At 42.9% G+C, this 12,658-nt stretch overlaps 1 protein-coding gene across 5 annotated transcripts in view; it reads left to right on the top strand.

The window, feature by feature from the left end:
• The window catches only part of MPPED2 (metallophosphoesterase domain containing 2), a 206,634-nt gene that overhangs the window by 190,214 nt on the left and 3,762 nt on the right, over nucleotides 1–12,658 (top strand). For all 5 annotated transcript variants that reach the window (XM_056136719.1, XM_056136687.1, XM_056136696.1 and 2 more), the window contains exons 5-6: nucleotides 7,580–7,695; nucleotides 12,222–12,335. In XM_056136719.1, the coding sequence (XP_055992694.1) occupies nucleotides 7,580–7,695; nucleotides 12,222–12,335 (230 nt within the window). The remainder of the gene's footprint in view (nucleotides 1–7,579; nucleotides 7,696–12,221; nucleotides 12,336–12,658) is intronic.

Consider the following 12,658-nt stretch of genomic DNA (forward strand, 5'->3'; position numbering starts at 1 on the left):
TAAGATCCTGTCAAAATCTAACCACCTGTGCCAGCCGGCTAAGCAGCCTTGACTAACCGTTTTGCCCTGTGCTCTCACATTCTGCAGGATTGTGTATGCAAGACTGAGCAGGCGAGTGAGCGAGTGCCTTTCTGAAAAACTTCCACTCAAAAGTGAGCTGAGAAAGGGCCTTTTAATAAGTAATCAAGCAGAGGAAATCATGCTCTATCTAGTCACCTAGAAATACTGGCCTGTTCTTTGGGGACGTTGTAGAAGTTTGGAGCAGGAGGATCTCTAATTTGATGAGCCGTAGCTTGGGAAATTCTAGAGAAAAGTATCATGAGCAACTGTGTGTGTGCCTGAATGCGTGCGTGCGCATGTGTGTGTGTGTGTGTGTGTGTGTGTGTGTGTGTGTATCACGTAGGTGGATTGTGCCAACATAGAACTGTAGCATTGTCCTCCCGTTGTTCATCGATTTGCTCGAGCGGACCCAGTAATGTCTCCATTGTGAGACTTGTTACTGTGTTTGGCATATGAATACTTTACGAGTAGCTTGCCAGGATTTGCCGTGTGGGAGAGATACTCTTGCTAGCTTGCTGGGCTCTCTGAGAGGGGCGGAAGAATCAAACCTGGGTCGGCCCGGTCAGCCTTGTGCAAGGCAAACACCCTACCCACTGTGCTATCGCTCCAGCCCGTGCCAACACAGACCATCCATAAATTAAAAGTTTCATCTTAATATTTAGCGTTAGTATTCTGCCAAATGTTTTACATAAATTGTCTCACTTTCTCCACATAGACTGACTGATAGGTTGTTTCTCATTGAAATATGAGGAGTCTGAGGCTCAGAGAAGTTAGTGGACAGCTTAAACATTGCTCTCTTTGACTCGATAATGCAGCTTGGTACCCACTACCTCCCTAAAGAGAACAGCCAACTTGTACAGAGTCAGCAGCCTCCAGTTCAGAGCAGCCAGGAAGGATGCTTGCTCTTGGATTGGACTTCCTGTAAGCTCTTATTTCCTTCCTCTGACTTCATGCACCACAATTTCACTGCAGCCCACCCAGGGCTTCCAAGCCAAAACCCTCATTTCTGTAGGACATATTACAGCGGGTAGGGCGTTCGCCTTACAAGCGGCCAACATGGCCGACCCGAGTTCGATTCCTCCGCTCCTCTTGGAGAGCCCGGCAAGCTACCGAGAGTATTCGATATGCCAGACACAGTAACAACAAAGACTCCAATGGAGACGTTACTGGGCCTGCTCGAGCAAATTGACGATCAACGGGAGGGCCTTTACCTTTACCTTTACCTAGTTTTGTGAGCCCAAATGCCCAGGTTCTGCAGGTCCATGGGGAATTGGTGGCCACTTACCTGCCATGCAAGCACAGAGCCTGAAAGGCCAGTCTTAACCAGTCTACCACCTGTGCCAGCTTCTCCGTCCCAACTCTTGCTTTCCTGGGGCCCAGCCAGCAGCTGCAAAAATTGGTGGGGGAGCACTCAGCCTGTCAAAATCTCGAGTTGATGGTCTGGCAACTCCCTTCCCTGCACCGCAGCACTGTGTACTGCAAACACAGATGACCTTTGCAGCGATTTCATCTCAACCTGCTTTCATATAAAAAACCTGTTTTGTATTGACATTGTTTGGAACAAGTTCTGCCTATGTTAACTCCCTTAGCACCTGCCCTCAGACTTGAGTCCCGAGAGGCCAAATGCATCTAATTTGGAGAGAGAGGCGGGAGGGCACCTTGAAAGTCAATCCAACGTCCATTCATCTGAATCCTTGTCCAGTGACTCCAGACAGCTGTAGTGCCCTTCCCACCTGACAACCCTCTCCTATCCCCACCCTCCACCCATGCCTTCCTTCTGAGTTTTTTCTAATTCCTCTCAGAGGGGCTGAGCTATGGTCTCAGTTTGGCCTACTTGGCAACAGGGCATTTTGTGGGACGTTTTCTTATAAGTCAGTTCCCATGTGGTATTTGTTAGTCACAGCTAATTATTAAGTCCTTGGCTGAGGCAGTAGATATTGTTCTCTTGGATTTTGCCCCTCCTCCCTCCACCGACCTCCCATTGCTATAGAACAAAACCCATTGTGGGGCTCTGGAGGTTGGCTATGCACATATTTTCCAGTGCACCCCTGATGGGCTCGTGCTGGGGTTTCGTGTTTCAGGTTGAAACTCAACTGGATAGAGCATTATTCATTGATGCTGACACTCTGGGCCTCCACTCTCAGATATTGTGCAAATATTTCTCCCATACGGAATTTGGTCCCTGAGAGGCAATTTAGGCAATTCATTGAGAGTGTTTCACAGCTTTTACTCAGAGCGTTGATAGTTGGCACCGAATTATAGCATGTTAAGAATCCCAGATCATAGAAAACTCTGTAAGGCCTGTCAGAAAGGAGACGGTCACTAAGGGGGCAGCCTACGTCTGCTTCTTTCCAGTCTAGCAAAAACACCTTTGCATTTACCTGCATCAGGTGTGGATCTCCTGGATAAAAAAAAAAAAGTTTTGCCTTTAAAGGAACCCTGCCCTGAGCCAGAGAGATGGCACAGGGTGTAAGGTACTTGAACTTCCAAGTTTGATCCCTGATACCACATGTAGTCTCACAAACACATCTGCATACAAAGCCAGAAATAACCCTGAGTACTGAAAAAAAAAGTAATAAAAAGTAATAAAAGCAATTTTTGAGGGACGACAGAGTATAAAGGGGCAGAGCTTTTGCTTGGCATGCAGGAGCCTCCAGCTTTGATCCCAAGCAGCATAGGATCCCTCAAGCACCACACCAGGTATGGTTCCAAAACCAAAAATATAAATTAAAAAATATGTGTGTGATATAGAAGAGCAAAAAGTATCCCAGAAAAAGCCCCACCAACAGTATTGAAGTTAGACTTCAAATTTGCTGGAGGCTGCCTTGGCCATACCGCTCCATGACGCTCTCTAAATAGTGCACAGTGCTCAAGACCAAAACAACCCACTTCCTACTTTATATACGTGAGAGCCAAATCCAAAAAAGGACTAGAAGGTTTTAGCTCCACATGAGGTAACGAAAGAACACAGACTTGGGCCATTAAGTCTGGGTTCAAATTGCACTACTGAGCAGTCCTGGGAATGAAGCTTACTTGATATCACTGACAGTCAGTCTTTGTATTTAAATGTTGAGCTTAGTTCGAGGATTGCTGTGAGAAATTAAGTTGAATAGTTTATATGAAACCCCTATGTAAGCATATCAGAAACTTGATGAATGCTCTTTCTCCAATAACTTTCTCTCTCTCTCTCTCTCTCTCTCTCTCTCTCTCTCTCTCTCTCTCTTTCTCATACTCTCACACACCAACAGATTTGAACCAAAATAAAAGCCAGACATTTTTTAAGTTTACCCTTGGAAACTTCTGGATTTTGTCACAAGCTTAACATAACCAAATTAAAGTTGGGGTATCTATGGACCGTGGGCTTGTCATAATCTTTTAAAGAGCACATATAAAACGGAGCATTTCTGGGGGGGTGGGGGAAGAACTGTGGATTTCCAAGAGAACATTCTACGAAGGAAAACTGGAAAGACTGAAAAAATTAATTCTCAGGAAGTCTGGGGTGTCCTGAGGGATCAGAGGCTGACAGCCCTCAGACAGACTCTGGCAGTGAAATCAGAGCCCCTCATTGTACCAGCTCCTTGGGTGTGCTTGGGACGCTTTCAAATCCTTCTTTATTTGCCATTCAGACAGGAACCATAGCCCCAGAAGCTTGTTTTGAAAATCTAGGAAAACAGATGTTTTTGCTTATTTTTTCTCTCTTTCATGCCAAAATGTTCCCTGAGTTTTCCTTGAATTCTAAACCCTCCTTTCTTTTTTTCTTGCTTGCTTCTAACTTGATTACTTCTCTCTCTCTCTTTCCCTCTCTCTCTCTCTCTCTCTCTCTCTCTCCCTTTCTTCGTCGTCTTCTTCCTCCTCCTCCTCCTCCTCCTGCTTCTCCTCCTCCTCCTCTTCCTCCTCCTCTTCTTTTAAGACAGATCTTGGGAAGTATTGTTAAATGAAGAGATAGGGTGGGCATCCAGTTGGGAGTCCTGGGAGACAACAGAGTCAGGACCAAGCATGGTCCGCCTTTCCCCAGAGAAAGCCAGAAACATTGCATCTGGCTGAGCAGAAATGTGTGACTGTGGAGGTTGTACGAATGTGCCAGGCACCAAGGAAGGAGCAGGCCACTTACAGTCCGTGAGTGTTATAGACCCTTGAGACATTTTAGTTAGCGTATTCAGTTTTCTAAGGCTGCTATAATCAAATGACCACAAAGTTAGCACCATAAAAAGAACATTTTTATTATCCCGCCTGTTCATTACTAATGTGACAATGGTGTCACTGGGGTAAAATCTAACTATTGGTGCCCACATGTTTCTTTCCGGAGGCTCTGTGGAAAAATTTGTGTCCTTACTTTTTCCAGTTTCTCAAGACTGCCCATGTACTTTGACTTTTGTTTCTCTTCATCTTCAAAGCCAGCAGCAGTGGCTGAATTTCTTCCTACATAGTGTCACTTAATGGTGGCGCTTTCTGCTTCCACATTCAGGGACCTGTGTAATGACTTTGATAACTAGGGTACTCACTCTAGTTGGAGGGGAGCTGATTGGTTTGGGATCTTCATCAGCATCTATCATTCTCTTTTGCCATGTGAAGTTCCAGTAAAGTATTCACAGGTTCAAGGGATTAGGATGTAGACATTTATGAGGGCTTTGTGGGGGTGAGGTTGGTGGTAAAAAAGAGTAACTACATTGTTACATAGGTCATTAGTATTCAGAACACTATGATTGAGTTTATTAGGCATTTTTAAGTTGCAAAAACTGCCTAATTCAAGCCAATAAAAAGAAAAAGATTGGACTGGAGAGACAGTACAGTGAATAATGCACTTGCGTTTCACATAGCCGACCTGGGTTCCAGCCACTGCATGCAAAAAGTCTTCTTAGCATTGCCAGGAATGATCCCTGAGCACATAACTAGGAGCAAAGCTCATTGTGACCCAAAATCCAAAAAATAAAAAGGCAAAAATTGTATGTCCTTATGTACGTGGAAAGAAAAGTGTCATTGGGTTCAAACACAACGAAATATCCAACAAGGTTCAGCTTGGCTTTCTTTGTGTTGGTTTCAGTCACTTGGGAGAATCTCAAGATATCTAGCAGGAAATCCCACACTTAAATAATTCTCAAGACTCAAGATCCCAGAAAGGAAGCCTTGATCTCTTTTTAAATAGCACTCTTCTAATTCTGACTCTCATTGGTCCAGCTCATGTCATATACATATCCCTGGATCAATCAGCACTCAGGAAGATACAATATATATGTCTCTTTCTATAGCAGAATGTGTCATCAGCCTAACTTGGGCTGCAGTGGTAATGACTGGGTGAAGGAAATGTTCTCTAATGGAAGGAAGTTCAGCTGTTATTACAAAAAAATGGGGGAAAAGCTAGGTATGTTTTTTAAAAATTACATTAATATTGCTATATTATTGTAGATTTCAGAACCATGCAATTATTATATTGTTACAGTTCAAAGGTCTCTTAGCTTCAAGCAATAAGGCACTTGAAAGAGTATGGAAACTCACCCTAGGCAAGTAGGCTAGTACATTCAGGTAGTACACCAAAACACAATTCACAGGATGGTTGAGAGTTTGAGTTTTTCCCTTGGACTCTGACAGCAGAACTGGGATTAACAAGGAGGGTGGTGGTGGGGGAATAGCAGTGGAGGAGTGGGTGGGACAAGATGAAACAGGAGGACGGTGGTGAAGGGTCTTTGATAATTTGGTAGTGGTGAGGTACCGAATTTTGCATGCCAACAGCATGCATAATAACATGATTGCAAATACATGTTTGCAAATCAATTATAGTAAAAGTAGATTTAAAATTTTTTAAGTTAGTGTTTTGAAATCAGGTTTTTATCTAATTTATTAGTTGTATATACTTGTCTGTTCTACAACTCAGTTTCATCAGCAAAATGGGGTTAATAATAGCAAGCTCACCTCATGAGCTTGTTGAGAAGTTTAAATGTGTTCATACTATGTGCTTAGACTAATACCTCAACATACAGTAAACGCCCAATCAATAGTAGTTTTAGTAATTGTTATTTTTATTATAAGTAATTGCTCCATAGGTAATTTGTGAATTTTGGGAGTGGTTATAAGAATCACATCAGATACTTTCTTGGTTTCCCTTTCTTAGCTGGGACCAACAGTGTCTCATTTCTGAGGCTTTCTACCACCTCAGCTGGAACTGAAGTCCTTAGATGTAGGGTGACTTGAGTGTTTAAATTACCCTATTTCTTCACCTCTCGTTTGGCGTTAGGAGTGTGATTCAGTGAACAAGCACATGTCATACAGATATTCGATGTTTTTGACTCCTGACTCTATAACAACAATAATAGTAACTGTTCTTTATCTCTGGCTTTGACTATTTATTTCTGTAACCAAATGAATTCTGGGCCAGTGTCTTTAACTTTTAGAATCTGGGGAGAATGTGAGTAGTCTCATCTATGACGTACTGTAAGTAAGAGTCTCGACTTTTTGCTTAACTGTAACTGCCTAGGTGGCCTTGTATAGTCGACTTGGAGACTTGGACAACTTACGCTGAAAGGGAAAATGGGTTTAACTGCTTGTCCTTTACATTTGTCTACAAATGGACATTTTCCTGCATAGCAAAGTAGATTTTCCTGTTGTTATAAATGGTGGAGACATTTTCCGATGCAGTTAGAAATGTTGGAGGGACAGAGAAACCATTCACCTTTACACAGAATAAAAACCCATTCTCGGATCACAAGTGCCTGCGGGGGAGAGAAGGAATGCCTCCACTCACTAGAAAGAGAGTAGGTGCCAGAGTAACCAGAAACAGCCGTAGAGCTATAACTTCTCTGTCTTGCACACAGACAATTCTAGCTTGGTTTGCTCCCCAGCACCATATATGATCCCCTGGCCCCACCAGGTTAGGCCCCCAAGTAAAACCAAAACGGAGTAACTAAGAATACCCCCCACGTCTTCTGTTTGGTGCATATTTCCTTAGGGGTCTCTGAATCCTTTCTCATCTTTCTGACCGCCCATATTTTTTTCAACCTTCTTTGTCTCAGATATTTAGAACATCACCAACTGCAGAGCTCTGCCTTCAGAGCCGATCCTTTCCCCAAGCACTATCATACGAATCAAATTATTCTAGGGATCTAGTTTGATGGTAATGGGGAGCAAGGGAGAGAAAGAGGAAGAGAAAGCAGCCTTGTGATTCCTTCTCTCTGGGGGCCCTTTGGGAAGAGTGGAAATGCTCTGCAGCTGTGCTGGGCATCACAGACGCAAGTGCTAAGATTTGGAGAAGACTAAGCATGCAAAGATTTTGGTAGATTACCTGCTGGGAGAGTCACTGTGAAGGTTCGCATGCCCCTGTCTAGTTGAACAAACCATAGGCTTCATGCTTACTTTCAAGTGGATTGTTTTTGAAGCTGTCAACAAAAAAGTATCCTGCTGCCAGGGCCAACGATCAAAAAAGAGAAAAGAGCAATGCAAACTGTGGGGGAATGTGCGAGAAAGAAAGATTGCAGAGTGGAAATGTGGTTCCACTAGCCTGATACCATGTGCATTATCTTCCCCAAAGGACCCCGTGGTTTAATGGATGGGGCTTTAACCTACCCAGAGGTCAGTCTCTGCTGGACAAGTGGAACCTCATTCCCGAGGGCATCGACATACTCATGACACACGGACCTCCTCTAGGTAAGTGCAGCCAAGGTTCTCCTTTTTTTGTCCTATGAAATGCCTTGTTCTCCTGCGCAAAATGAATAATGCTTCAGAGACAGAATCATGTTCCTTAAAAAAAATAAGTGAATACAAAAAGAAAAGTCAGTGTCTTTAAAGAAACCCAGTACAATAATTAAACTCAGCAGTTCCGCTGGGCTTACAGGTGTTCTTGAAATTAAATTTTTTGATTTAGTCAAGTCAGGGAAAAATCAAATGAGGATGGCTCGCCATGGTCTTTTGAGCTTGATAATGTAAGAAATGTTTCACTTTTGAGTAAGGGGAACTGGGGTGGGGAACGGAAGGAAGGAAGATAGGACCTACCAATCACAGGCCTTTTGAGTGACAATGGAATGATGGAAACTTTTGTTCAAAGGAGTTCATTTTCTTTTTCCATAGAATAGGGGAGCATGGGAGCTCTTTAAAGTTTAACATTTGAGCTGATTATGTGAGAGAAGCATCCATTTCCTTTCTTTCTTTCTTTCTTTCTTTCTTTCTTTCTTTCTTTCTTTCTTGCAAAGGTGTTACGTAGACTTCCATTGAAAGTTATTGAAAAATACTCATCGTCGTGACTTAGCGGGAGTATAAGGGTTAAAGCACAGGCCTGGCATGCAGCAGCCCAGGTTTGGTCCCCAGCACGGTCTGATTTCCAACTCCAATCCCAGCACTGCCTGCTCTAGGCTTGTAAGGTTCCCAAGTACTGCAGAGGTGGCCTGAGGAGCACTACATCCCAGGGCCCTCCAGGGAATCCCTGGTCCAGTTGACTGAGAATGACTGGGAGGGATCCCTTGGCCCCCTCAGCACTGACTGCTGCCCACCCTTCTCACCCTGCATTGAATCTGTATTCAAGTTTAGATTTCACTGTGCTTTGGAGCTCCTTTTTTTAAAAAAAAAATCGGGTTCACACTCAGCAGTGTTCAGGGCTTACACCTGGGGATTGAACTCATGTTGGGCCTGTGCAAGGTACATGTCCTGCCTGCTGTACTATCTCTAGCCCTTAGAATGCCTTTTCTTTAGTTACAGTGATGGGTCTGAAAAATAATCTTTTGCCTCGTATAATTATCCTTAACTATTTGCGAGTTTATATCTGTTTGACTTAACTATGGAACATTTCTTAAATAGGAATATCATCCTGACCCCTCGTCTACTTGGTATCAAGTATGTCAGCTTCTTCCTTGTCAAAATAAGATGTGCTTATGCTATCCAGCTATTTTACTTTGAGTAGGGAAAAGGTGCTTTTCTTTTATAACTGTGGTGGCAAAGAGGGGTTGGGGAGCAGATAAAATCTCCCCTTAAGTAATTCAGAAATATACAGTACTAGAATAAATTTTGTGATTATCCTGGTTAGGCAACAGGAGAACACTTAATAAACACATTAATTATTTTCATGTGGTTTGGGGTTGTTATCCACGTCACCTCTTCTGTCAACCTGAAAAATGTAAAGACTGTAGCATTCTTCTCCTAATGTAAATTTACTCTTTGGGCACATGTTCCTCTCTGACAGCTGCTGTCCTTCGCTTTCTGGGAAAGGACCCAGTGTTTCACATAGGAAAAGCATGAGGGGACCAGAGAGATAGTCCAAGCATTAAGGCGTATGCCTTGACTGACACTTCTTTGATCTTTGACATCAGATGGCTGCCTTGGAGACCTCAAGCACCTCTGAGGTGTCCTGAAAATTCCTGTCCCACAGGGCTCCTGCAACACTGCATCCTCGGATCTTTGTACTGATTCACTGGCATGATTGGCCCTGAGTCATTGGGCAGGGCTCCTTCCCCCGCAGACCTCCTGAGCACCCCTGGGAAACCCCTCCCCAGGAAAAAATAGGAAGTAAAACCAGAATGCAAGAAATGGTGCTACATATATATTTTTAATTTTTCATGTTATTATTGGTTTACTGATCACAACACTGTATGTATAGGACTAGAAAGACAGTGGAGGGTTTGCAGCGCTTGCCTTGTGTACAACTGACCTCAGTTTAATCCTAGGCACTAAATATGTTTCCCTCCCTCCCCCATCATCTTCAAGAGTGATCTCTGAGTACAAATTCTAGAGTAAGTCCTGCGCACTTTCAGGGTGGTCCAAAAGCTGCAAAAGAGAGAGGAAAATAGGAGGGAAGGGGCAGGAAGATAAAAAGAAAGAAAAGGAAATAAAATTCCTTGCTTGCTTGCTTTACAATATTACAGCACAAATCAACTCATCATCAAAGTCCTAATATGATCCCACCATTACCAAGGGCCCCCTACTCATCCCTCCAACACCCTTTTCCTGGTTGTATGTGGAGTTTTCAAAAAAAATTTTTTTTGGGTGGAGAAAGGAAGAGAAGGAAGCTAGTTGTGACCAGTGGGAAAACAAGACTGATTTTCACATAATCAGCAGGTCCTGATTTTTTCAATGCTTCAGACTCAACTCATCATGTGTATGTTTTTCTCCTCTCAACCCACCATATCCATGTTTTAGAAGTATTCGTATTAACCTTTATTATGTCATGATGAATTAATTGCCCTAGTTTGTAATCATCAAAAACAACATCATTACATTGCTAGCTAAACTGTCTGAATTATTACTCACTGAGTAAATTACTCAGTGAGACCATAAAGAGATAGCATCCCTACCACCTTGATCCTTACTCGAGAGAGGAAAGCATGGTTTCCCTAAGACTTTTGATTTGCTGTAAGGGTTTTCTGCATTCTTGGCAGGGAAATACGAATTTGACTGAAGAACTCCTTGGAATATAACTTGGAAAGAAACAGAACAGTTCAGGCCTGCAAATGGCTCAAATTTGCAATTTTGAGGGCTGGTGCAAATGCTTTGCTTGCTAGAGGCATGATAGAGATCTCTGACAACAGTTTCACACCCCACCACAAGCACTTCCAGGGTGACCCTTGAGCTCTGAGTTGGGAATAGACCCTGAGTAATCCAGGTGCGTCCCCAAAACAAATTCCCCATGGGAAAAAAATGCCCATTTAGTTCAGACTTAATCAAATCATTAATTTTGGTACAAAATCAGTACTAAATCTAACTCTTCATTCCAACCACTTAGGAGGTTAGCTGTCCTATAAACTATTAATGAAGGGGCTCCCATCCCTTTCTTTGTAGTAAAGCTGGAGTAATCCGTATGGTTGTCGTAGATAGCTAAGGGAGCTCTCAGTCAAGGGGGTCTAATATAGAAGGTCAGGCACAGTTTTTATATGGTAAGGTTGAAGCCTAGTCAGTAAATTCATGGAATTCTTATGAAATTTCTGACTTGGCATGAGATTTGGGCCTTGAATTCTCCTCTGCTGTTAAGAGAAGTCTCAGCACAGGAGTCTTGGCTAGTACCTGCACAAGGTGCTTTCTCAGATTAGATCTTTTCCTCTAATAAAAGTTCATCCATGAGGGAAGGAAATGTACCAATCACTGTGGGTTATGGATTTTTCCATGAGTTCAACAAGGTTTTGAAACCTCTGGTTGGACTTTCACTGGACCCTGACTTTCTTCTGCTGTCCTTTGGACATTCCCCACAGCCAAAGTCTGATATTTTGACTGAGATACACCACATCCTCATGTCAATGCTGTTACTTAGACTGGAAGAGGCTTATCCGCTCCTGTCTGCCTGATCGTTTCTAAATAATAGAAATAGCCTAATGGAGCTGTGGAATGGGATCCCACTGATTACAACTTAGCCTTTCGTCCACCTGCCGTCTTTATACCTCACCCTGCTGAGTCGTATGGATTCCATTTTAGACTATAATCATCCAGATAGCTGACTTTTGCTCTAATTGATGTCAGTTTTTATGGATTTTCTGCATTAAGTGTGGAATTAGTGGCTTTTACTTTAAAAGTAGTCAATTAGCACCCGTTTGCTTGGTGCCTCCAAGAGGTCAGACTGCCCAGATTGCTGGAGGGGAGTCTGGTGGAGGGAGGCCCTTGGTATTCTGGAGCTCTTTTCATCAGGAACCACCAAGGGTTAAGAGCAGATGCACCAGAGCCAAAGAGGTGGCTCAAAGATCTGGAACTCATGCCTGGTATGCAGAAGCCCTGGGTTCCATTCAGAGCATCATCCAATATCCCCAAGGACCTCCAGGGTGTCTAATTAAAGGCAGCCCCTCTAGCCCATCTTCTTTGAAATCTTTCAGAAGTATACTGCTATTAGGGATATATAATAAAAATAACTAAAGAGAGGAAGAGAGAAAGAGAGATTATGGCACTGCCAGGAATAAATGTCATTGGGCCCATGAAGAAGATTTGAAACCTGTGGTTGAATAAATCAAATCCCTTACAGGAAAAAAATGTTAATTAACAGGAAGGGAAAAAAAGTGGAAACCAAAAAGAAAAAAAAACCAGGAACCTAAAAAAGACAAAGTGACGAGTGAAAAGTTCCTTAAAAGCCATTGTGAGCCTTAATGGAGAGGCTAGGATTACAGATAATGTAATAAACCTTCTGTGAGTTATGACTTCCTGAAAGTCTAAATGAAACCTTACCTGAAGAAAGAAAATTAAAAGTATTGATTGCATTTTGCCCTTAGGTTTTCGAGACTGGGTTCCAAAGGAGCTTCAGAGAGTGGGCTGTGTGGAGCTTTTAAACACAGTCCAGAGGCGTGTCCGACCCAAGCTCCACGTCTTTGGTGGGATCCATGAAGGTAAGACCAGAAGGAAGGAGTGTGCATGTGTGTCCTTGATGTGTTCTCCTTCCATAGTAGATCCCTGAGCTACATCAGGCTTTCCTGCAACAGCAGTTTCCAAATTCTTTTTTTTAAAAACCCTTCCATGCAGTAAAATGTTAGGATAAAGCCAATATAAACCCAGTAGACAGTTTATGTGGAGCTGATGTCTTTAAGCAGAATGGAAATTTTGACCCAGGTTTGATAGACCTGACAGAAACCTAGAAACTTCTGGAATTCTAGAAATCTAGAAGATTTGGGAATTTTTTTTCTGGTTAAGAAAGTTCGAGGGGCTGGAGCCA

The sequence above is a fragment of the Sorex fumeus genome, unplaced genomic scaffold, assembly GCF_029834395.1.
Source record: "Sorex fumeus unplaced genomic scaffold, SorFum_2.1 ptg000007l, whole genome shotgun sequence".
NCBI classification, from domain to species: domain Eukaryota; kingdom Metazoa; phylum Chordata; class Mammalia; order Eulipotyphla; family Soricidae; genus Sorex; species Sorex fumeus.